The 22,949-nt window shown below is 38.2% G+C and overlaps 1 protein-coding gene across 3 annotated transcripts; it reads right to left on the reverse strand.

The window, feature by feature from the left end:
- Nucleotides 1-2,971: 2,971 nt before the first annotated feature.
- On the reverse strand, nt 2,972-22,940 carry OMA1 (OMA1 zinc metallopeptidase). 3 transcript variants are annotated; one of them, XM_068407049.1, is made up of 9 exons: nt 22,822-22,940; nt 21,359-21,887; nt 20,704-20,932; nt 19,467-19,640; nt 19,272-19,379; nt 17,540-17,668; nt 13,346-13,420; nt 11,315-11,464; nt 2,972-3,290 (listed from the first exon to the last, which is right to left on the reverse strand). In XM_068407049.1, exons 2-9 carry the CDS (start codon nt 21,865-21,867, stop codon nt 3,072-3,074), a joined length of 1,593 nt encoding a protein of 530 aa, XP_068263150.1. In that variant the 5' UTR covers nt 21,868-21,887; nt 22,822-22,940; the 3' UTR covers nt 2,972-3,071. The 3 variants fall into 3 exon arrangements, with proteins under 3 accessions (XP_068263150.1, XP_068263149.1, XP_068263151.1); XM_068407048.1 differs by having other exon boundaries at nt 22,631-22,940; XM_068407050.1 differs by lacking the exon at nt 22,822-22,940 and adding an exon at nt 22,394-22,412.
- Nucleotides 22,941-22,949: the final 9 nt, after the last annotated feature.

Here is a 22,949-nt window from a genome sequence, read left to right on the forward strand (position 1 = left end):
TTTTCCTGCTGCCCCCGATCCCGATCCGTGCATCCCTGAATCCAGCTCTCGACCGTCGCTAGGCCCAGCCTGGGCCTTCCCGGAGCCTGCCCTGCAGTGCCGGTGGTGACGTTGCCGACATCGGGGGAGCTCGATCTTGGTTTTGTATATATATTTGTATATATTTGATTATTCCAATATTATTATTATACTCTTTTTCATTATTATAGGTTTATTAAAACTGTTTTAACTTTCCAACCCGTAAGTCTCTCTCCCTTTTCCCTTTCCCTTTCCCTTCGGGTGGGGGGGGGAGGGTTAACAGAGAGCGTCTGCTGCAGGTTTAATCGCCAGCCCAGCTTTAAACCGTGACAATATATATTACTATATTATATATATTACTATATATACACATACAACTTTAATTTATTACATGTTCTTCAATTTTTAAGGTGCAATTTTTACTATGACTTCCCAAACTTTTGGAAAGCAATATTTTTGTAATTTTTCTGTTCAAGAAAGAACAAAGAAAATACTTGAGCAATATCGACAGATGTAATGTATAGTATTCAGGAAGAATTTAAGGAAAAAGTGCCCTCCAAGAGGCAGATGAGCACAAGGCATTTTCTGTGTTGACCACAAGAGAAGCAGAAAGAAGAAACCCCTCCCAAAGCACTTCAGAAAAATATTAGGGATAATTCAAGATGTAAAGTTAAAACTGAAATTTTCAACATCCCATTTTGGATTTTAAAACTACGGTATTTAGTGTAGAGGCCTAACTCTTGTGTTTGTGTGTGTACTTTATATATATCCACACATATGTGTGTGTGTGTGTATGCATGTGTAAGGTTTGTAAGGAGAGATGTTTTATTAGACCAGTATAGCTGGAAAAAGTAAATAAGCCCCTTGTCGGTCTAATATAAGCTATTAGCTCTCCCTTGAAACCTTTTCTTTCACATCACCATGATCCCATGATCAACACAAATTTAAAAAAAAAATCTCCCTTGGTAAACTTAAAAATTGCATCTCCAGCATTCCACCTCCAGCAATGCACTGCAATACTTAAGCCACTTAAAACAGACAGGAGAAATATGAAACTTGTGTCGTTTCAGACTTCATCCTGAATGCTATAAAATCACTTTTATGTTCTCCTTAGTCCTAATAGACACAAGCATCAAGTTGCATGTCAACCAGGAGCCCTGGATAACAAAACAAGCTTTGACACTGGAGCGAGAGAGAGGCAGCGGCGTTGGGGTCTTGGTGTTGTAGTATAAACTAGAAGGTCCACAGGGAAATCTAAATGGTATGTTTTTCTGTTTACCTTCAGGTGACAACGTCCAAATGCTTCAACACATCACTGAACGTCTGTTACAAAAACTCCTGTCACTAAGAATAAAAATGGATGGATGGATGAATAACGGTCAGGCCAGACTTTCTGCCTCTTGCCAAGAGTATTGAGCAGAGCTTTAAAAACAGCTTGTAAGCAATATGCAGCCAATCTACACCTATACAATCAGAGCGAGAATCATCAACGTTACAGATACATCAACTTACCTCTGAACAGAGTAAGTTAGGTGGTTGCTGGTGTTTTTCAAAGGACCCCGGTTCGTTGACTGAAGTCAATAAAGGAATTACTTGTTTCACAATATTTTTTTCCAACTATATTCACTGACTGCACTGAATAGGTTATTTTTGCCTTTTTAAAAGCTTGCATTCTGATTTAACTGAAGAAATATGATAAAGTCTGCCCCTCTCATATATAAAAAAGAATGTTTCAAAATACAATACGCTGTAAAATATTTTGAATGTCCTCTTCTTGTAAAACCCTACCATACATGAAATAGATTTTTGTTTTAATTCAAGAGAGTAACAGAAACCCTAACAGCAAGTACATCTTAACAGATAAAGGAATGGGATTTCCTTTTTTTATTTTCACTCACTGCTGCCTCTTTCTATGTCTTCCTGCGAGACCGACATTTCAATATTTTCATCAACTGCAAAACAAGGATAACTCAAGCAGTTGCAAATAAAGATTAACATGCCAGCTATACTGGCTAGTCCATCACTAAAGGCAAAGCTTTACTGATATTGTGCATACTGGTCTCCGTGGCACAAAATGTGTGGCTTCAGGGGGACTGGGGGGAGGAGGGGATGCTCAGCATTAGATGCCGGTTTCCTCAAGAGAAGTCACCTTCTAGAATAAGGTACAGCTGCAAAAGCTGCGCAGGCAAGAAATCCTGTTGTATTTGTCTACTGCGTAAATATTTCCACATCTGCAATCACTTCTATCCAAATGGATATATCCAAATGAAATGTCATTGCAGTAAAACTGGCCTCTGAGGAGGCACCCTGACCATTTAAAAAAGACAACAGCTATCCTTGCAAAGAATTCTAGCGCTACAAACTGGTTCTTATACAGTGTTTCTTTCAGAAGAAAGACTTCCTTGAAAATTATTTAACTCCTTTTTTAGACTGAACTTTGTGCAACCCTTTCAGGTTGCTTTGAAGAGAAATGTTGAATCAATCCGTATTCTAAAATGCCTTAGAAAGAAGAAAAATCCCAGCAGTAAATCCACCTAATTAAGTGGGGGTGTATATAGCCCATAGGCTATTATCACATCTCAGCTCAGTATTTTTAAACATTCTATATGTGGAACAGGCGGTAAGCTCTCCTCATTATTTCTGAAATGAAGCTGAGCAGATCTAACCCAAATTACAGCAAGATAAACCAGACAACTTAAGTGATGAAAATTGTACTTTTTCCTCTGCTTTAGGGACGCTTCTGGCTCATCTGTCCTCTGATCAAGGTGAGCCTGATAAAGCTGAAAATTACACTGTGTGACTGGATTGTACGAGATTATCTTTCCCCTGAGAAGTGATTTATTTTAGTAACTCTTGATGAATAAGAAACTTTCTGCTCCAACACGCTGCTCTTCTTGTGTGGGCATGGCTCCTTATTGCTTTGAGTGAGAGATCACATAAAAGCAACATAGAATATGAGTGGCTACATCTCCTTTATGGTTCAAAGACAAATTTCTGTTATAAGACAGACCTTCAAGGACCACGAGTTTCAGAAAATGTGAAAATTATTATTATCAGTTTGTAGGTTTAACTGCAAAAGTTACTGGCATATCTTCCACTTTTTGAGTGTGAGGGAAATCCAGTTTTGGTTTTGAGAGATCTCGCTTTGTAGAATTTGGGTTTTCTTGATCTTTAGACGATTCCAGGAGATGTTGCATGTTAAGTTTGAAAATGAGGCGAGGATCTGGTCCAGAAAGAGATGGGCAATTGCAGCTCTCTCTTATTTTAAGAGCCTGTGAATACATAGGAAAAGAAATCAAGCTCATTTAAATAAGAAAAACAGAAAAGGTTTCAGTCAGCGATTTGGCTTTCCAGTAAGGTCTGCATTTGCACATAAAGCTTAGTGAGTGTAATACTGAGTCTGAGCTGTTACTGAACAACTTTTCAACAGAAACCAAGAATTCCCGAGAAGAAATGGAGCAATATGGTAAAACAATGGAAAAAATGAAGAATGAAAATAATTTTCTCAGTCTCTCGAAGAATGGATACTCTAAAAGGTACAGCATAGATAGGAAGTTCTCCAACTTCTTTATATGATACTTGTCCACATCAGTACCTTTTACCTTTTAATTTACATGTGAATGTAAATTAAAACGACTGCATCAAGGGAAAAAGGGATGTGAATAATTTACTTCATCAGATATGTTCTACTATTGAAGTAACTATATATAGATGTCTGACTCAAAAAAAGGAGGGAAAAATCTCCAGTAACTTAATGGACACTTAATTTGTTTGGCACAGAGATCCAGATGGTTGAGCGGTATCATTGAGGTTAGTTACACAAGTGATCTCATCTCCAAGAAGCATTTGAATACACAGCTTCCAAGTACTCTGAGAAAATAACATCTCTAGAAAGTAAAAATTTATCTGGATAAAAAGATTAGCACTAAGAGACCAAACTTTAAGTTACTCTTGCTCACTGAGTAAGTGCCATCACTTCCATTCTACAGATTAGAAAGTAGAGGCACAAAGGAGCCAAAGAATTTCCCAGAGAATCAACATCCATTAGCACAAGCACACTCCCCGCAGATCATCCTGTCTTGTGGGCAATCTGAGAAAGGTGTGACAATGGACGAATCTCATGTCTCAGAGGTACCGTGGAGATATTGATATAAAACTGTATGAAGTCAGCTGTTTTAAAGGATGCTTAAGTTGGCATTCATTCTAACAAAGCTGAACACACCTTAATTAGTCCATACAAACAGGCAGCTCGGTTTAGAGTTAACAATGGAGACCATACAACTAAGTCCGATGCAGTACTTTGCAAGCGGTTGTACACAGACCTGCTAGTATCCATGGATTCTCCTACAAGACCCATTTAAACTAATCAAGAAAAGTAAGATCCTATGTATCATATAGCAAAATATTAGATGTAGAATTTTAGAGGGTTCTACATCTCTGCTGAGAACTATTTCTTCAAGATTTGCAAAATGAAACACCAAGAAAACACCAAGTCTAAAACTAGCCTGATATTTGGCATTGATCAATGGTCACTGTGGTATGGTCACTTTTATGCAATATTATCTGTATCTTCACCTCAATTAACAGCATAAAACCATGGGCAGATTAACATTCAGCTTTATTTTTAATTCTTTCATGGGAAAATAAGTTCAAACATATATTTTATTCCACTTCACTTCATAACCATGCATTCTTGAAAAGTAATGGCCAGACCTGCCCTGAGTTGTAGCCAGGTGCCTCCTGACCAGTACTAGGGACTGTTAGTAGAAAGCATGGGTTGATTCATTTGTTCTAGATGGATTAAAGAGAAGGAAGAAGGTAACACGGTTTTCATAGCAGTCCTAGCACTGCACTTAAGAAACAGAGAAGAAACTTTTAATCTGCTTTCTATACACTGGATTTGGCTGAAATATCAAATCAAATATTCCAGTACACCTCGGCATAAGTATTTGCCCATCATTTTGAAACAATCTGGTATTCTGCCACAGGACACACTGGAAACATCTTCCTACAGCAGATTTTAAAACAGAAGAGCAGAGCTTCTTAACTCATTTCTTTGAATAAGGAAGTACCAAAACATATTTCTCCCTAACTTTACTACAGTGAATTGATAAAGAGTTTGCTGTAAATGGCTAGAAACAAGTAGTATTAAAATTTAACAACTAGTTTTGGAAAAAGACGCATTCCAGGAATGTAGCAAGAGTTTCTCCAGCTTCTCCTTGCTGAAATGTAACATTCAAATTACTGGACACACAAGTCTGGATTAGGCATGCAAATATTCCTCTTGTCTAACTTTAAAAAAATATTAATAAAGCTTTCAGTATTTGTTTTTCCACAGCATGATCGTCCATGCTGTAGTCACCAAATGTAACTGTACTGCTGAACACTCTTCTGCTTCAGTGACCAATTAATTTCTAAACTGACATTTATGACAAACCAAGAGTTTTCTCTTGTTCTCTTCCAGAACATAAGCTGCTGCAAGACTGCATTAATGTCAAGTAGCATTATTCAAGGTAAATGGAAATATAAAGATTTAGGCTGTATCCTGGAAAGGGCAACATAATCTTCTTTTAAACTAATTTAGCAATTTTATATCTCTGGTTTTCGTAGCTATATAGTGCCTGCCCTATATCCATGGCTTCACTTATCTAAAATACTAAAGTCACAACAGTAAAGGTAAAAAACAATACTTCAGAGTTAACGTTTTTACCCTGTGGATGTCTTTGCATATCTGCTAGACGTAAAGCTGTCCAAGGGGGTAGAAGGCATCTATCTATTCAACTGCATCAACTCAGATTAAAAAGACTGCAGTATGAGAATGGAAAGCTATGGTGCCATGTCCCCTCACTGTTACAGACAGCTATGGCTACACACTCTACTGAAAGCTGCCGTTGTATGTACATTTGTGACTGCCATGCAACACTCAGCCCTAGTTAGAAAGTGTTCTTTCCCTTAGTTGACTGCTGCTATTTTGTTTTGTGCCAGTAGCTCTGGAATGTCATTAAGATGCCAGTGACAAGTTGAAGAGCTTACAGTATAATTTTTCCTGAAAGATTAAACAGCCCAACATAGTCAGCCGTACTGTACTTCCAAAATCACTAGCAACTTCAAATCTGGTAATTTAATATTGCTCAAGTAAATTGGTTTTTGACAGTCTGGATAAGAGGACAAGTAAAAGCATTCCTAATGAAGCACACGCATATTGATATTAGAATAAGAACATGTTTCATGGACTGTTTTTACTGAAGAGCGTTCTCAATAAAGACAGACAGAACCAAGACAAGGTTAACTAGCTAGAGAGAGTGCATAGATTCACTGGGAACTGAGAGCACTTTAATGCTGTTCTTTTCAGGTTAACCTTAAGAGAGAAGTACTGCTGTTCGGAGCAAACACCACCCGCATGCTTACTGGTTCAGGAGATCTCAAAATATCAAAACTATTGCTTGTAAGTAACAAAAGTGAAGCTGTATTTCTTATCAATACAATTGCAATCACCTCCTGCAGCGTGCTGAGAGGAGGGAAGGCATAAGAATTAGCAAGGTCCTCCTCATCCTATTGCTTTCATATAAAGCCTACCAGCAGAGACAAATACAGAAACAAGTAATTTTTAGCTCTCAGTATTAACCCTTCACCATTGTCACAGGTATCAGGCTAACTGCTGCATCTCGACCCCTACAGTCTTTTGGAGTGCATCCTACCTCTCAGGCTGTCAGCTCTCTCAGGATAAAAGCCACATCGTTCTCTTGTCCACAAACCAGGCCAAGGGTTATAGTCTCTTGTGCATTAACTGCGATTACCTTGGCAGGGCTGACTTACGCTCTGACCTTGCAATTCTGACAACAACTAAGAAATAGCACAAGCGTGCAGGGGAAAAAAAAGAAAAAAAAATTAAAAAATCAGATTGAGTTTGCTGAGTTGCAATATGAATTACAATTAGCAGGCATAGGGAAGACAACAGGTTCTACAAATGAAGTAGTAGTAAAAAGATGATTAAAAGAATGGATAGATTTGTGACTTGATGGAGAAGACAAGCAAGTTATATATAATGCTAACACTTCAAATCTTTCACTGCTTCTCTTGGCACAGAAAAGAAAAATTGTTACAAAATATAAAACCACTTTATCGAGAGGATAGAAACACAGGTCAGTATTTTTTATTCTTATTTTCCTTTAAGTTTTCACATTGATAGGGCTTAATTAATACACTCTAGTACTAGAACTATCTTCAGTAATCTTCATATCATAAGCAAAGGGCAAATATATCAACCCATTTTTGAAAAGGAAGCTAAATAAATGTATCTTCAATATCCAAATGGCAGCAGACTAAGGAATAAGCACCAACTACCCAAACAATTATAAAAATAACAAACAGCCAATGTGGATTTGACAAGAATAGGTCTTGCCAAAGTAAATTAATTAACTTTTTTTTGACAAGTTAATTGACCTAGCGAACAAAAGCAGTAGAGGTGACATATCCCAACTTAGTATTACTCTCAAAATGATCTCAACATGGAATTTCCACAAGAAAGAGTGGGAAACGGGAGTTACAGTGAATCAAAAATGGAATCTGAGCCAACAACATGATGCCAAAAAAGCAAATGTCACATCAAGATGAATTTTTGTGTCACAGGCACGGCTCAGTAGATAACCTTCTGCTTTGTTCAGTATAGCTGAGGCTTCAGTTGATGTACAGTGCTCTATTTGAACGGCATACTAGGAAAAAGGTAGATAAACTGTAGCAACTCAGAGAACATTAAAATAAAAGGTTCAGAGGTGAACTAGAAGATCCTATAGCTTCTCTCTGGCACTACACTTGCACAATTTTTCTCTCCAGAACAATGGTAAACATCCTTCCTGCTACTACAAAATTATTTTAAGATTTCTTTTTCTGAAAATAAAATGTGTAGGGCTTCGTCGAGCATCTCGCCACCTTCCACGTAGGAATTCGAGGAGATTTCAGTTTCCTATTTAACAGCATATTCTGTTTTCCTAGTTTACAATCGAAATCTCTCCCAGTCTGAGGGGGAAATCCTTTAAAAACATGGTAAATATTTTTAATTTCTTTTATTTCCTTTCCAGAATAGCACCACTTTGTAAGTGCTTATACTCTCTTATTTACTAATTCCTCAGCTTGGCTGTAGCTTCCAACTTGTTCAGAAAACCAGATGCAAGGTCTTTAAAACTCATTTGATTTGCCCCCTGTCTTTTAATTGTGTGAAAAGAGAATCCCTGTGATATTCCTGCTTTAATTTACATTTCCTGAGACTGTTAAGTCACCTCATTGAGACATGCCATTTCATTACCTGAAAAAAATTTCTCACTTTATATGATCGCATCTTATTGAGAACTTGCTTAGAAGTCTGTAGGGAAACATCCGTGTGCCCTGAGAAGTCCAAAAACTTGCCCCTATTTCCCCCAGCTACAGTAGCTGGTCTAATAATACATATTGTATCATTCTGAAAATGATTTCGGCTTCAAAACCATCAGCATATGAAACACAACAATGTTCACGATGGATCTGACACTGAGTCTTAAGAAGCACAGTTTCTTCACAGAGAGATACTAGAGAGAGAAAAAGGCCCTTTTCAAAACCCAGCTTCTCCTTTGGGCTCTGAATATCTAATGGCCATTAATATATGGTAAACATACGTTCTAAAAGGCTGTAAGTATGTGAACAATGAAACAAAAAGGCGCTGATATTGAACAGCAACAAAGCCCTGGGGTACCCTTTAAATGCCTGAGATCCAGCTTCAAGAAGGCAGCTCTCATGAAGGGGAGTCAACACTTCAGACAAGAACAAGCCTCCAACAACACCTCAACATACTTTCTTTCATTTTTATTCCACTTTTGTAGTATCAACCTCACTTATCTAGTGAACTTCTGTTAAAAACAGGAAGCCTTGGGCCCCTGCTTTCTCACCCTACTCCAAAGAAAGTTTAAGGTAAAAAGCAAATGAAAACATCTCCTCCTCAGTTATCTTTTGGAAGAAAATTTCCTAGCCTCCACCACTTTGGGAAGCGAGAGCAACTATAAAAAGATAAAGGTTGCTCCACCTGCTAAACTACAGGAGATAAGACAGAAATAACATGACTGTCAGTTCTACACAGTTGCTCAGTTATTCAACTTATTTGCTCAGTCCTCGGGTAAAACATAAGAAGTAATTTCTTTCATTACCACTGTATAAGCCAGTCAGTAACTGTATGAATCACAGAATCACGGAATGTCAGGGATTGGAAGGGACCTCGAAAGATCATCTAGTCCAATCCCCTGCCGGAGCAGGATCACCTAGACGATATCACACAGGAACACGTCCAGGCGGGTTTTGAATGTCTCCAGAGAAGGAGAGTCCACAACCTCTCTGGGCAGCCTGTGCCAGTGTTCGGTCACCCTCACTGTAAAGAAGTTTTTCCTCATATTTATGTGGAACCTCCTGTGTTCCAGCTTGCACCCATTGCCCCTTGTCCTGTCAAGGGATGTCACTGAGAAGAGCCTGGCTCCATCCTCATGACACTTGCCCTTTACATATTTATAAACATTAATGAGGTCACCCCTCAGTCTCCTCTTCTCTAAGCTAAAGAGACCCAGCTCCCTCAGCCTCTCCTCATAAGGGAGATGTTCCACCCCCTTAATCATCTTCGTGGCTCTGCGCTGGACTCTCTCTAGCAGTTCCCTGTCCTTCTTGAACCGAGGGGCCCAGAACTGGACACAATACTCCAGATGTGGCCTCACCAGGACAGAGTAGAGGGGGAGGAGAACCTCTCTTGACCTGCTGACCACACCCATTCTAATACACCCCAGGATGCCATTGGCCTTCTTGGCCACAAGGGCACACTGCTGGCTCATGGTCATCCTGCTGTCCACTAGGACCCCCAGGTCCCTTCCCCCTACGCTGCTCTCCAACAGGTCTGTCCCTAACTCGTACTCATACATGGGGTAAAAAAAAATGAAAATCCTGAATCCTTTATGTTCAATCTAACTAAAATTGAGGCTCCACAACAAGTATCATTTTCCATTCAGCTGCTCTAATGTGTCAGATAATCCATCAAAATAGTCTCACAATCTGGTTTTGCAAAGTACAGAATTTGTGTATATTAATTTTAAATATTTAGTCTAGCCAGTCTCCAACCTCCTACCCCTAATGTTGATTTTGATTTGTGCCATCATTTAAAATATTTACTGCATTCATTCTCATCAAAGGATTCATGACAATCTTTTTTTTCTCCTTTGAAATCAGCAAACACCTCAACGTTTTAGTGCTCCCTCTGCCAATTAAATCTTCAACTGTCTTTACGGTTTGGAATTGAGAAAGACTTAAAGTGACTGACAGTTTAAAAAAAAAAAAAGAAAGAAGAAGAAATTACCAGCTGGTTATAAGAAAGAGAACTTCCAAACACAGTTTAGCCTGCTGAAAAACAGTGCTGTTGTGAAGTGCTTTAACACTGTATTTTTAAAAAGTTTTTTAATTAGGCAAAACCAATCCATGTTATTTTTCTGTAAAAAAAAACACTATTTAAAGAAATAGTAAACAAACTAAGAACTAAACTTTGAACAGTTCTCTGTTCTTAAGCTACCAGCGAGTAGCACATCAAATTAAGAGAATCCCCAAGCAGCTATCCACTTGGCTTTCCTCTGAGAGGAAATCTGAAAGTAAGAACAGAGAAAAGACTGCAGATTAATGGGCAATTGTGTGAATTAGCTCAAGTTCCTTCGAATGGGGTAAAATTTGCTCCCTTATGTGATGGAATAGAGATGTGAAAAAAAAAGCAGGCTGCAAAATCTAAGAAATCTTCTATTGGGGATCTGACATTCTTCTGAGGCAGTTATTCAAGGTATATTCAATCCCACATCAGTGACAGAGGTAGGACAGGATGGAGCATTCTCTATTCGACAGCCTAGTGCTAGCTACCAAAGCAAGAGAAGTCAAGTCAGTTAAGGGATCCAACTTAAACACTGGCTTCTGACATGGCAAAAAAGAGAAAAGAATGGATGAGACCTGTGACACCGCCATACCTATATCAGGAAGGCCATTCAAAAGCAAAAATACTACACTTTGGACAGAAATCAGGAAAGAAAAAAACCCTAGAATATAATTACATTTTACCTGTGCTATCTTTAAAAAAAAAAACCTTTAAGGTTGAGAGCCTTGTAACAGAAAATTTCTGTAAGGATAAAGAGAAAGATAAGCAAAATGCTAAAAGAGTAGACTGTGAATCAATACCAAAGTAGCTCAAGAATCAATACCATACTAATTCTGGCAACCTTCCTAAAAGGAAAAGACACACTTCAACTCTGCTCACCTCTGGGATAAGCCGGTCTAAGTGCTCAGCTCTATTTTCGTGAGAAGGGTGTGTGGAGAGCCACTCTGGTAACTTGGGCTGCCCTTGAATGGTTTCTGCTAGTTCCATTTGCTGCCAAAATACACTGCTTGCTCGTACATCCACACAAGCCTGAAAACAGAAAGGAAAAGTATACACCACTATATTTTTAAAGTAATACAATACACATTCTAATGGATATTGAATTACAAAAGACATTTTAAAATTTAAAACTCTAAAGCCTGTTTAGATGCTTCCCCTCATACCTGACAGGAAAAGGCTGTTTTAAAATACTTAATCGCAGTAAAAAACTCATCCAGATAGACACTGGATTTGCTCCTTTCAACATCTATGTAATTCCACTGATTTTAAAAAACTTACACCTGAAGTAGACAATTCAGGAGAAAAACAGATTCACGATTTCTGGCATATACTTTTCTTTAAAAAAAACCAGCTGCTTATTCTAAGTTATGTTTGCTAGACGCAGTACAGCAGAACAAACTTAATCATCTCTACAGATTGAGGCAAATTTACAGAAAGATGTTTAGAGTCAAAAATATAAAGTTATAATAATTCTTACTCCAATATCTCTAAAAATGAACAGCAAAGGCTTTTCTGTGATTACACTGACTTTTTCAAGGGTGATCTGTGTAATCCACAATAGATTGAAAGAGTAATTCTGCAGAATCCCTCTCTCTCTCTCTCTACATAAGTGTATATTTATCCATAGAAAGTCACGGAACACAAACTTTAAGAATGGCATTTGTATATCACCAACAGACTCCTTTATATTTGCATTTAAGTGGAGAGGAAAAAAAGAACAAGATTTCTTACAATAATTTTCATTTGTTTAAGAGAAAAAGCGACAAGTACTCGGAAGGTAAGAAAATGACTTTTATTTCCCCAGAAATACAGAAGTGGTGCTTTATCCTTTGAATTTATTTCTTAAAATTATTATTATAAGAAGATCATCTGCACAAGCCGAGATACCACTTTGCTTATTTCTTTCTGGTATGGCCCTACATCTTAGGTATTACAAAGCAAGTGAGCACCCACACAGTAAGTACATTTTTTTAATGGATTGTATTATCTTCTTAGATGACTTTAAACTACAAATGCAGTTTCAATCTCAGAATCAAAGCTAATTTTAAAAACTCTTGCTTGAAGAAATATTAATAATGATTAAGGAAATTTTCCTTATGAAATATTAACACTAGATGGTGCTGCCCTCATAGTTATCTAACACTTATTTAGCTCTATTGCACTTGGCTACAAATGAAAGGGTTGTTTTAGTTTCTTTAATTCAGAATTAAAATCCACAGGGACAAAAAAAAAGTGACTGAAAAAAACAAATTACGAAAAAAATGCTGAGTAGTTTCTGACCAAATTTTTGTCTTACTTTAGCAAAGCCATATTATTTTTATGGCTGTATTTAGACTAAATCTTTAAATACTAGAACAATATTGATATACTTCGTAATTATCAGCAATCACATAAAATATAATCACAATATCAAGAAGTTCTTAAATTTTGCTGTATTGCTATGAGAATAGGTATTATAGATCAGAATATTTCAGGTGCACTACAATATAGTAAAGCATTCCTCAAAATAGATGGAAACTAAGTGAAACAAAATTCTAAAGGGCAATTTATATCTTTACATACAATTAAATATATCCTACTTATGGAAGTTCATTATTTGGCATTCTCCTCTTTATAAATATGTAGCTTTTTCTTCTAATAGTAATAAACTACACAAAGTATACTGTGCAGTCAATAATGCATAACTTTACAAACTTAAATTTTATTACATACAATTTAGCCAGAATGACTTTGTCTTTCCCTACAGACTGTTTTATTTCCCATTACCTCTTTAATCTACCTATCTTTAAAACTTTGGGAACCCTCCCACACACAGTTTACCTCTGTACAAAGTGTGAAACTCCCTCTTATTATAATAAAAACTGGAAAAAGTCAGGTAAATTGCTATTAAAACAAACCAGTTGTAGTTACCTTTGCTGCAAACTGAAGTCCCACTTTATCAGCTTCAGCCTCCAATGTTCTGCTGTACGGTCTATCAAAAATAAACTGCAAAGAAACACATCAAAGCTCTGTTCCTGGGGTTTGAATGTGTACAAAGCCAGAGCATTGTAGCTATTTTTCCAACCTTCTCATAAGAAAAGGTGTTTATCTATCATGTTCACATTGCATGTGATCAGTATTAATATTCTTAATGTAATCTTTAATTCCATTATATGTAATTCATTGATCCTGTATTCAGTGGCAACTAATTCAAATTATACATATTTTCACGGCCCCTCTCATCAGCCAGTCTCGCAGCATTTTGCAGCAACCAAAGGGTCAAAGTCAACTTTAAACTAGAATGTTTTCACTTCACTTTTATTGGCATTAAGATTTTTGTATGTATGTAAAAATTGGCATTAAGATTTTTTACTATCTGTAAAAAACTCCAGTGGCTCCCTTAAACTTTTATGACAACTGTCTTTAAACCTGGTATGATCTATTTGGTATGGTAAAGAGCCACAGGACGGAATGTAGCCATAAACATTTTCATGCAGAAATCACTCCTTTACCATGATTATCCCCCAACACAAGTTGCAAATTGCCCTTGAGAAATCAAACTAGAAGGCATAAATCTGACCAACTCCTCTCCCTTTTTACTAGGGTATGACATTGTCTTAGTACACACTAAGAGACAGTGGTAGTTTTCTCAAATGGTTATTTCATCATATAACTCAGGATCTTCTGGCATATATAATTCATGTAAATTTGGGCAGCCTTGCCCAAGCATATCAGGTTATATTAAATGCAAATCAGGACTTGTTACAACAACCTGCTCCTGCAGAGATAAGGAACACATCACAACATTCTGGCCAAGGCATCGATTCGGAAAGATCAACTGAAGAATGGGGATGTGCAAGGTTAGTGAAGAGGCAGAGGTTTTATCAGCTCTTTATATGGTTAAAGAAACATGTCCTCCTCATAGGTTCCAAAAAGAAAAAGAAAAAAAACACCAGATAGAAATGAAGAGCACCAAAAGAAGTGGTCCAATCCCTTGAGCACATAAAGATATCTGTAACTTTTCCTTCTTTCTAAAGTAGTACTGATAGTTTTGCTTTGCTAGGTCAAAAATAAAGCCAATCAAATCTGGTCCTCTACAGGTTTTTTCAAGCCAAATACACTGGTTTATGAGATAGCATAGACGAGGTTACTTTCTAAATTCTTAATTTCCTTACAGACCTTAAACATTCCAATTATAAATATATTTTTATAATCCTCTGAAGATAAAGTCATTTGAAGTGGAATATATATATCTACTGCCTTGAAAAGTGCTCTGGGCCTACTGGAGTGCCTATTTTCACTAAACGACAAAAATATCCCTGGCTAGTCTGTCATGTATTCCTGAAGCACCATTTCCCAGTTAGCCAGATAAACTATTTAATTATTAAACATTTCTTGGACAGGGAAATGAAACTGGTAAGAGGCAACAGGACTACCCAAAGCACTAACTGGAACAGAGGCAGCAGAGGTAGCATCCATCTCAAAAGAGAGTCGGAGAAGTTGAAGCACTAGGAAACTGATGGTCTGAATGCACGTGTCTTAATAGACCATCTAGAAAGAGAGATCTGGGACAGCAAGAAGATGGTAATAGAAAGATCAGTATTTAAACTCTTACCCCTTAGTTTTAGTTGCGTTTACAGTGAAGCACTAGGGTATAACTACTTACCTATAAGTCTGTCCCAATACTGCCAACAAAAATATGGCTGTTTTTTTAAAAATAAACACAACACTAATGTAATCTCTAGTTCAGGACCTACTCATGCTGCAGACTACGGAAGCAGGGATGGCATCTGAAGAAACTATCACCCTATAAATGCTGTTACTTCATTTACTTTTCTGCTACGTATCTGCTCCTGGCCAGTCACAGACAAGACAGGAGCCTAAAGAGACTCAGATGTGACTCCATATGGCAATGCTTAGGGTAGATACAGTTTATGACCCAGTAAGGTTCCAGATTTGTTATGTTCTGATCATTATCCAAATTTCATTAAAATACAAGAGACTAAAATGCATCCTTTGCAATTTTTGAGAATTCTGTATGTTTCTTCTTCAGATCTAAAATTAAAACTATAAGATAATCTGAATCTCTTGAGAAAACTTGGGGTCTCTTTCACAGTACACTTCTAGCCAATAAAGTCTCAGCAGTGGTCACATAAAAGGGTCTCAAGGCACCTAGCATACAATACTATTCATCTGCTACTGAAAAATGAATTTTTACAAAAATCTTTTGTGAATGCGCTGGAATGAAAAATTAGATCTTCAAACTCTGATCTAAAATCCTTGTCAGAAATTGGACAAAATAAAGAAGATGGATTTGATTTTTCAGATCAACTACCCGAGCTATCTGTGTATGTTAAATAAAAGGAAGTTCCAGGTAAGTTGACTGTCCACAAAAAAGGGAATATGAAGAACTGTGTCTGTACATACTAGTGTGTGGGACATGAGTAAAACTCAGAGTCATGCTTTGTGCTATTCCAAGAACAATTCTGAGGCTTTAGTTCCCATGTAAAATAACTGCTGTTGTAAAAACAAAGCCAATATGTTTCATTTCAGAAATATATGACTAAAGAACAATCATGAATGAATTGCATAAGAAAATGTAACAATTTCTTAAGGCAAGCAAACCCACTAGCTTTGGAGAAAAAAAGCAGAACTGGAGCTAACATGCAAAAAGGCCTACAAAGAGTCACTGGAAACTACCTAAAGTCAATAATAAAAAATAAACAATAGTAGGTAGGTGAAAAAGTTAAGCCTCTGAGGACACAAAAGAAAAACAAATATGAGACAGAAGCAACTACTGCAACATGGCTTAAATAACCAAACAGACATTGCACGCCTGGGTGACCAACAGAAACAAAAATTCCTATTCATCTTTTATATATGGGATGAAAGCGTTGCAAGTATTCATCACTTATTTATTCTGCACTACATACAGATACGTTTAACGTTACTGAAGATGAGTTTGATCAGAGTTTTGAACCTGGACATTACTGTACAACATCTCATATGTGATAGATCTTTTCTACAGCACACTAAGACTATGAGCTTAAACCCAGATTCCATTTGCAATCTAAAGCACAACTCCAATCCACGATGCCAAAATATCAGTTACAGTTAGTCTAGAAAAGGAGAAAAGATGCTGACAGGGAGTTAAATCTTGCTGTCTAAGTTATGAGCAGTCTCAGGATTGATTCACACTTTGCTTTTTCCAGATTCAGCTCTTCAAAATGCTGGCTAGCATTCATCAATGTATTGGTTTCTTAGCTACTTGTACAAATATCCAGGCTCTTTAGAGATAATATATGTTCAGAATCCACACATCTACCCATTAGCATAAGGACTACCAAAACAGATTGGTTATGTTTAATTTTATGTTTTTGAGGAACTGGGGGAAATCTCAGGAAAAACATTAAGAGAAGTCAAAGAAACCAAAGAGCTCTTTCACTTAAATTCAGATTCAAGTTTTACAATGTAAGCAAAATTTCTTTAAGAAAACCCCACTTTTTAAAAAAGAAATGGATCAGTAACTGTCCCAAGGCAGACAGTAGATTAGACTGCTGAAGAAAAATGGCACCACAAAGCCTCTGAATTTTACTTTATTGGAATACACGCTGTCTGAAGAGATTATTTCAGTAAGATTTATTATAGCATGTTAAAGAGTGTTTAGATTCTCAATTTTCTTATCTTGGAAACCAATCTTACCACTAAGAATATATTTAAAGAATACCATATATTTTATTTGGTTTAGAAACAATTTAACAACTACTCAAAATAAAAACATGGCATTTCAACACATACAGCTTCAAAGGGTGAGCTACATTTCAAAAAGACAATCATCTAACTTAATTGGCAAGCAGGTACTCAGAGCCTGTTCAGCTAAATCCAATCATTTAAGGAGATCTAAATCTCTTCAAGATGACAAATGAAAATATATATCGACTAAAGCAGATGGAGATTTATAAAAATGTATTTCATTCAAAAACATACTTAAATATTGATTTTTGCTTATAATATTTCTCCTCTTGCCTTTTCCCCCAAATATACTATTTAGTAGTACTATCTACCCAAGATTAAAAATGTTTTTCCATGGAACTGAGGAAGGATAATACAAAATGTCAGTCTTACCTCCTGCAACTTGCTCTGAATCCACTGGCCAACAACTGCCAAACTATCACGTGGACAGACGGCCCAAATCATAGTGAGAAAGATGAGTGATAGAAAATCCAAGAAGTGAACCAGGCTGGCTTTCTCTGCCTGCAAAGAGAAATGGTCCCATCTTCATTCCTTACTGTCTGATGTTTCTTTAGAGCATAATAGAATTTGGAAACACTGTAAAAATCACTAATATTTTTTCTGTGCAGCCACAGGAACAGGGCAAACACAAGCTCCTCTGCTTGCACGAACAAATCCAGCTGGATACGAGGGACTTTCAGTCTAGAATCCACACCAACTGGAACAAATATATTGTGGCCATCTCCCAATTTGAGAGATTCAAAGCTTCAGATAAGATGATGGCAGCATGCAGAGTTCTTTAGTAAAAAAAAGGTCATGAAACATCTCAGCTGGAAGGAAAAATCTATACAAAGACCTAGACGACTGTTCTTTACATTAACTTGAGAAGAGATAGACATCATTTAGACAGGAACACTAATGGCATAAGGGGACACCAGGCACAATACATTTATTTTTTATTTTCTGTTGCATTCCTTTGATTTCAGAAACTGAGAAATCCTGAAGAAAGAAACTGCAATTCTCCTGTTTTTCAGAGCTCTATTTGACATGCAACAAATTGATCGGAGCACTTACAAGCCAGATTATGCAACACTTTTCTCTTGCCACTTGGGTGACACAGGCTGCATACAAACAAGGTAGTTCTCTTTATTATCAGAAATATTTTTTTAGAAGTTTAACAACTTAGTTGGGCTCAGCTGAGCCCAAACAACTATGCTGTGAACTGTTTCTCATCCAAAATCCTGCAAGATGCAGTAAAGCAATTCTCCTGTATTGCCACTGCCTTTAAATTGTATTTACCCATTTCCAGATTAGTTTTGCAATTTTAGCAGGATCCTTCTGTTTACAAGCATCTCGTTATGTCTTCTCAAACTTATGGACAGGTAATGAATACAATTCTTTAAAATGACATGCACAGAAAGAAATCAATTTGGAAGAAGCTCTTTCTAGCAAATCATGCCAATCTAGAAGAGCATGAGCCATATTTCTATACCATCCTCTTTTTTCATAGTTGTATATACAAAGCACAACAGAATTATTACAGCCATTCTGTTCAAATAGCAAAGAACTACCAACTTCAACACATTCACATCAGGATATGGAAAAATTAAGTCTGTGAAAGCAATCATCTGTACATGCAGAATCAAGCTCCAGGCATTCTGGAGTTTGGCATTCTAAAACTGTGTACTACTATAAGAAAATTATCATGTATTTTTGAGTAGTTTATTAAAGTATATCCACTTCTGTAGATATTAATGAGCCTGGGAGTAACAAACCAAGTTGCTGAGCGCCTCTAGTTCTTTATGGCTGTTCTATAGGAGAAGAAGCATCTCCAGACCAAGTTCTAAATGACTGCTGACAGTGAGCCATGATCCATCTGTAGAGTTACGAAAAAAGCACTGGCAGACTTTGTGCTAACACTGACTACTACAGGACTTCTGACAGTTATTAAGTATTACATGAGTAATAAGGATATACTGTAACAGAATAATCTCATTTCAAGCTCAATTTTTCATTAATTAGAAAGAGTCACACTGAAACTTTGGTCGGTAGTGACAGAAAAAATCTTAATTAAAGTAATTAGAATTAATGTAAGAATTTTAGACAGCTTTCTTTAAATACTTACTGCATGTTCCAGCACAGCGTGAGCTATTTCATGTCCCAAAATGAAAGACAGCTGATGAATATCAGAAACGGCATTTAGCAATCCAGTGAAAACAAACACTTGACCATTCTGTAAAGAGAGTAAAAATTAAGTAGAAGATATAAATAAAATGCTCTTTCAATATTACTAATAACTTTTGTATTGAGTTCAACTTACTGGGAGCACAAAAGCATTTACACCTGGTTCGTCTACCACATGGATAACCCACTCGAGCGCCGAGACCTGTGGGATGTCTTTATTGCTTTCAGATAAATGACCAACGACTCTCTCCACAACCTGATAGCGTGCATCTGTCTCAGGTAACATTTTACTTTTGAATTCCTCCATCCACTGAAAACAAGAAATTCATTGATTACCATGCAGAACAAACACACAGTAAATGACTAATTGGTAAACTAATTTAGTGGCTACACACAACTTAGATTTAACTAAGTTTTAATACATTTTTCTTTCATATAGCCAAAGCCAATATATTAGAGCTCAGGCTTTCAGACCCACAAGTTAAGGATCAATAAACTTGAAAGGAAGTAAACTGGCCACAGATCAGAACCAAGATAGTATAAACTTGGTCCTACAGCCTCCTGTATTTGGCATTTTCCCAATACACAGTTAAGCCTGGCATTACAGTTTGGCAAACCTTTCTATACCTTCCTGAATTTCCATTTGAATTTATAATTTTTCTGTATCTGTGTATTTCTGTTGTAATTTGTAAGGTAAAGAAATTTATACTAAAGATGTAATTTGAATATATACTTCTTTTCTCTTCTTATCTCACATTCTCTGTCAGGCAGGAATACAGTGACATTTGTATACAGATTATCAAGTTTCACAGGCTTTAGAACAGAAAGTCACAGAACTCAAAGGTACAGAAATTAGAGCAATGGACAGTTTAAAATAAAACAATTAAACAAAAATGAGCTGATCCAATAAAAAAAAAGGAGTAGAACTGAATGCAGGTGGAGAGTATTACCTTACAAATTGACAGCTTAGAAGAGATAAGCTTAAACAAGTGCCAAAGAATGCTCAACTCAGCACAGAAAATGAGACAGATCTCAGCATATACCTACTAGCTATGCTTTTATTGCTGCTACCAGATTGCCATATTTCTTGTTATATTACAATAACACAGAAGTGTTTGCTACATACATGTAATGTGCTTTTTAACTATCATGTGCCCCTGAGTGGTTTGCTGATGGAAAGGGAACTCTTAAAGGGGACAAGAGAAGGACTGATGGGGGTGCTCTGCAGGGTTCTGAGCATGAAGTTCAAAACTTATCAAGGACACCACAAGGTTTGTTTGCCCATCTCATTAACTAGACTATCTTGTCACTAAAAAAAAAAAAAAAAGCATCAACAGTTTTAGAGTATTTTGAATTTGTCTTTAAAATCTTACCATATTATATTCCATCTGTGACAGTTCCCTGAAATGTTCTTTTCCAAACACCAACAGTCGAGTGCGCCCAGTGATGGGTGTCTCCTCCAAGTGAGTGAAATAAAACACGACAAATAAAAGCCCTAAGCTGCTGACACCCAGGAGTATCTTCCATTTATTTTTTCTTGCACTTTCTTTAAAAAGTTCCCGTTTATTAGGAGGAAGTGCCTTCCACCACTTTCTTATGCTCCTGTAAGATACAAACAATGTCAACTTAGAACATAGTTAAAAAGGAATTAAAAACTGCTGTATTCTCTATTACAGTCTCACCTCCTGTAAGAGCTTATCGAAGGTTACACTGTAATTGGCTTCTACTCCACTCCATTTCTTCCCTCCCACAGAAGAGGGAATGCCCCTTAGTGTCTTAATTCATCTCCCTCTACCACATATAAGTGAGAATGAGAAGACCAAAAGACACATGTAACACCTCTGATACGGGAAACACAGTTGAGTAGACTGTCAGTCTGGGCCCCAGTCCTACAAAATTTTGCACAGATATTTAAATGAAAATGCTACAAATACACCTATCATTCTCCACAAAAAAACAATGAACTCATGCATGCATCTGTGCATAATGGGGTCTTACACTGAGAGAGGAAGTAAGATAGTATTTTACCTCCCAAGAATGATAGCAAATAATTTCTGAGCTGGCTTAACAATAATCCAGAAAAGAGGAACTGGTGCAGCCTGAAATGACGGTGATGTGCGAAAAGACCTGATGATCTGAATGCTCCAAGCAGAAAAATTACGTGCGAGTTGCCCTACAGAACTGCTCTGGAGCGATGTGATCTTCTCCCTCAGTGGTCGAGAAGACTGGAAGCAAAACCTTCCCAAACTGTGGTGTGCATTCTTGTATACTTCTGTATTTGGGACATTCCAAAGACACCTCAGTCCTTTACCAATGAAGTTTCTATAGGAGTCAGGGCTTCCAGTCAGAAAACAGTTTCTAGCATTTCCACTCCAATCCAGCCGTTGGCATCTATCTCGTGTACAACTGACTCGAGTTCGGCAATATCCTGCGTAACACCTATAGAGATTATTGCACTTCCCCTGCTTGGTCAAAGAAGCCAAATGAAAGAAAACACAGTTCCTGCAGGGCAACTTTAGACCATAGATGATATTCATAACTTCTTTGGCTGGCTACCCTGAAACAAAGAAAAAAAAAAAGCAGAGAGGTATTAAGAAAAACACCCAAACACAAAACTCTGAAGCATTACTTCATTTCATCTGAACAGATACCATGTATTTGTTTGCCTACACTTTCCCTGCACACAAAAAAGTCACAGTTATAACTGCATCTTGTTGCAGTTTTAAGGTACCAATCTGCTTTCAACTGTGAAAAAGTCAATGTCTTTTTATCACTGAGAATAAAACAAACTGTGACTTTTTTTTTCTTTTGCTTTTATTACCACCAGATCAGAATGACTGCAGGTGTCCCTTGGGGAAAACACGTGTGCATCATTACCCTCCCGTGCTGGGCTCCTGGCCACAGCTGCCGTTCATACACACTGAGGAAAACCAGGATCTATTGAGCATTTTGCTGACACCTTGCTCTGGAACGCAGGGTGCCTATCTGCAGCGCCCGGCCTAGAAACAAAACGACTCGACGCAGCCAAAACAAGTGTCTCCCAGCCGGCAGCCTCTTACTCACGGGACAGGGAACGGAAACGCCTTCCCGCCGGGCAGGCCGCGGCGGCCATCCTCACCCGCCGGCTCTGAGGGCGGCCCGCGCCTCCCGCCGCTCCCCTCAGCGAGAGGAGCCGCACCGCCGGCCCCGCCCGCCTTTTCCCCCTCCTCCCTTCCTGGCAGCGGCCCGGCGCCCCGAGCCGCCCTTGGGTGCTGACCCCCCTCAGCGCCCGGCATCCCGCACGCGAGCAACCCCCCCGACCTCAGTGCTGGCGACTATCGTGACATGGGAAGACGTGAAGAGACGGCGGCGGCGGAAGGGGGGGACGAGGAGAGGCAGACGTGTCACTCAGAGGCGCCCGCCCGGGGCGGTGAGGGGGGGGGGGCACCTCTGGCCGCCGTCCTTGGGCTCCGCTCCGGGAAAGACCTCCTCCACCGGGCTCCCCTACTCACCACCCCGGGAGGCGGAGCAGGAGGGGTCACACCGGGCCAACGCGGAGACGATGCCGAGGCGGAGGACGGGAGGCGGGACGGGACGGGCCCGGCTTCGCGCCCCTCCCGCCACCGCCGCCTCTCGCGCC

This window comes from Nyctibius grandis, chromosome 8, assembly GCF_013368605.1.
Source record: "Nyctibius grandis isolate bNycGra1 chromosome 8, bNycGra1.pri, whole genome shotgun sequence".
Lineage (NCBI taxonomy): Eukaryota > Metazoa > Chordata > Aves > Nyctibiiformes > Nyctibiidae > Nyctibius > Nyctibius grandis.

Bases quoted from the DNA above. Each gene is read 5' to 3' on its own strand.
- OMA1 (XM_068407049.1), bottom strand. From the start codon at position 21,867: ATGAATATCATCTATGGTCTAAAGTTGCCCTGCAGGAACTGTGTTTTC. The intron at 19,641-20,703 runs GTAAGATTTTAA...TCTTGTTTTCAG, and splicing joins CACAGATGGAATATAATATG to TGGATGGAGGAATTCAAAAG. The intron at 11,465-13,345 runs GTAACTACAACT...TTCTGTTTTCAG, and splicing joins GACTTCAGTTTGCAGCAAAG to GCTTGTGTGGATGTACGAGC.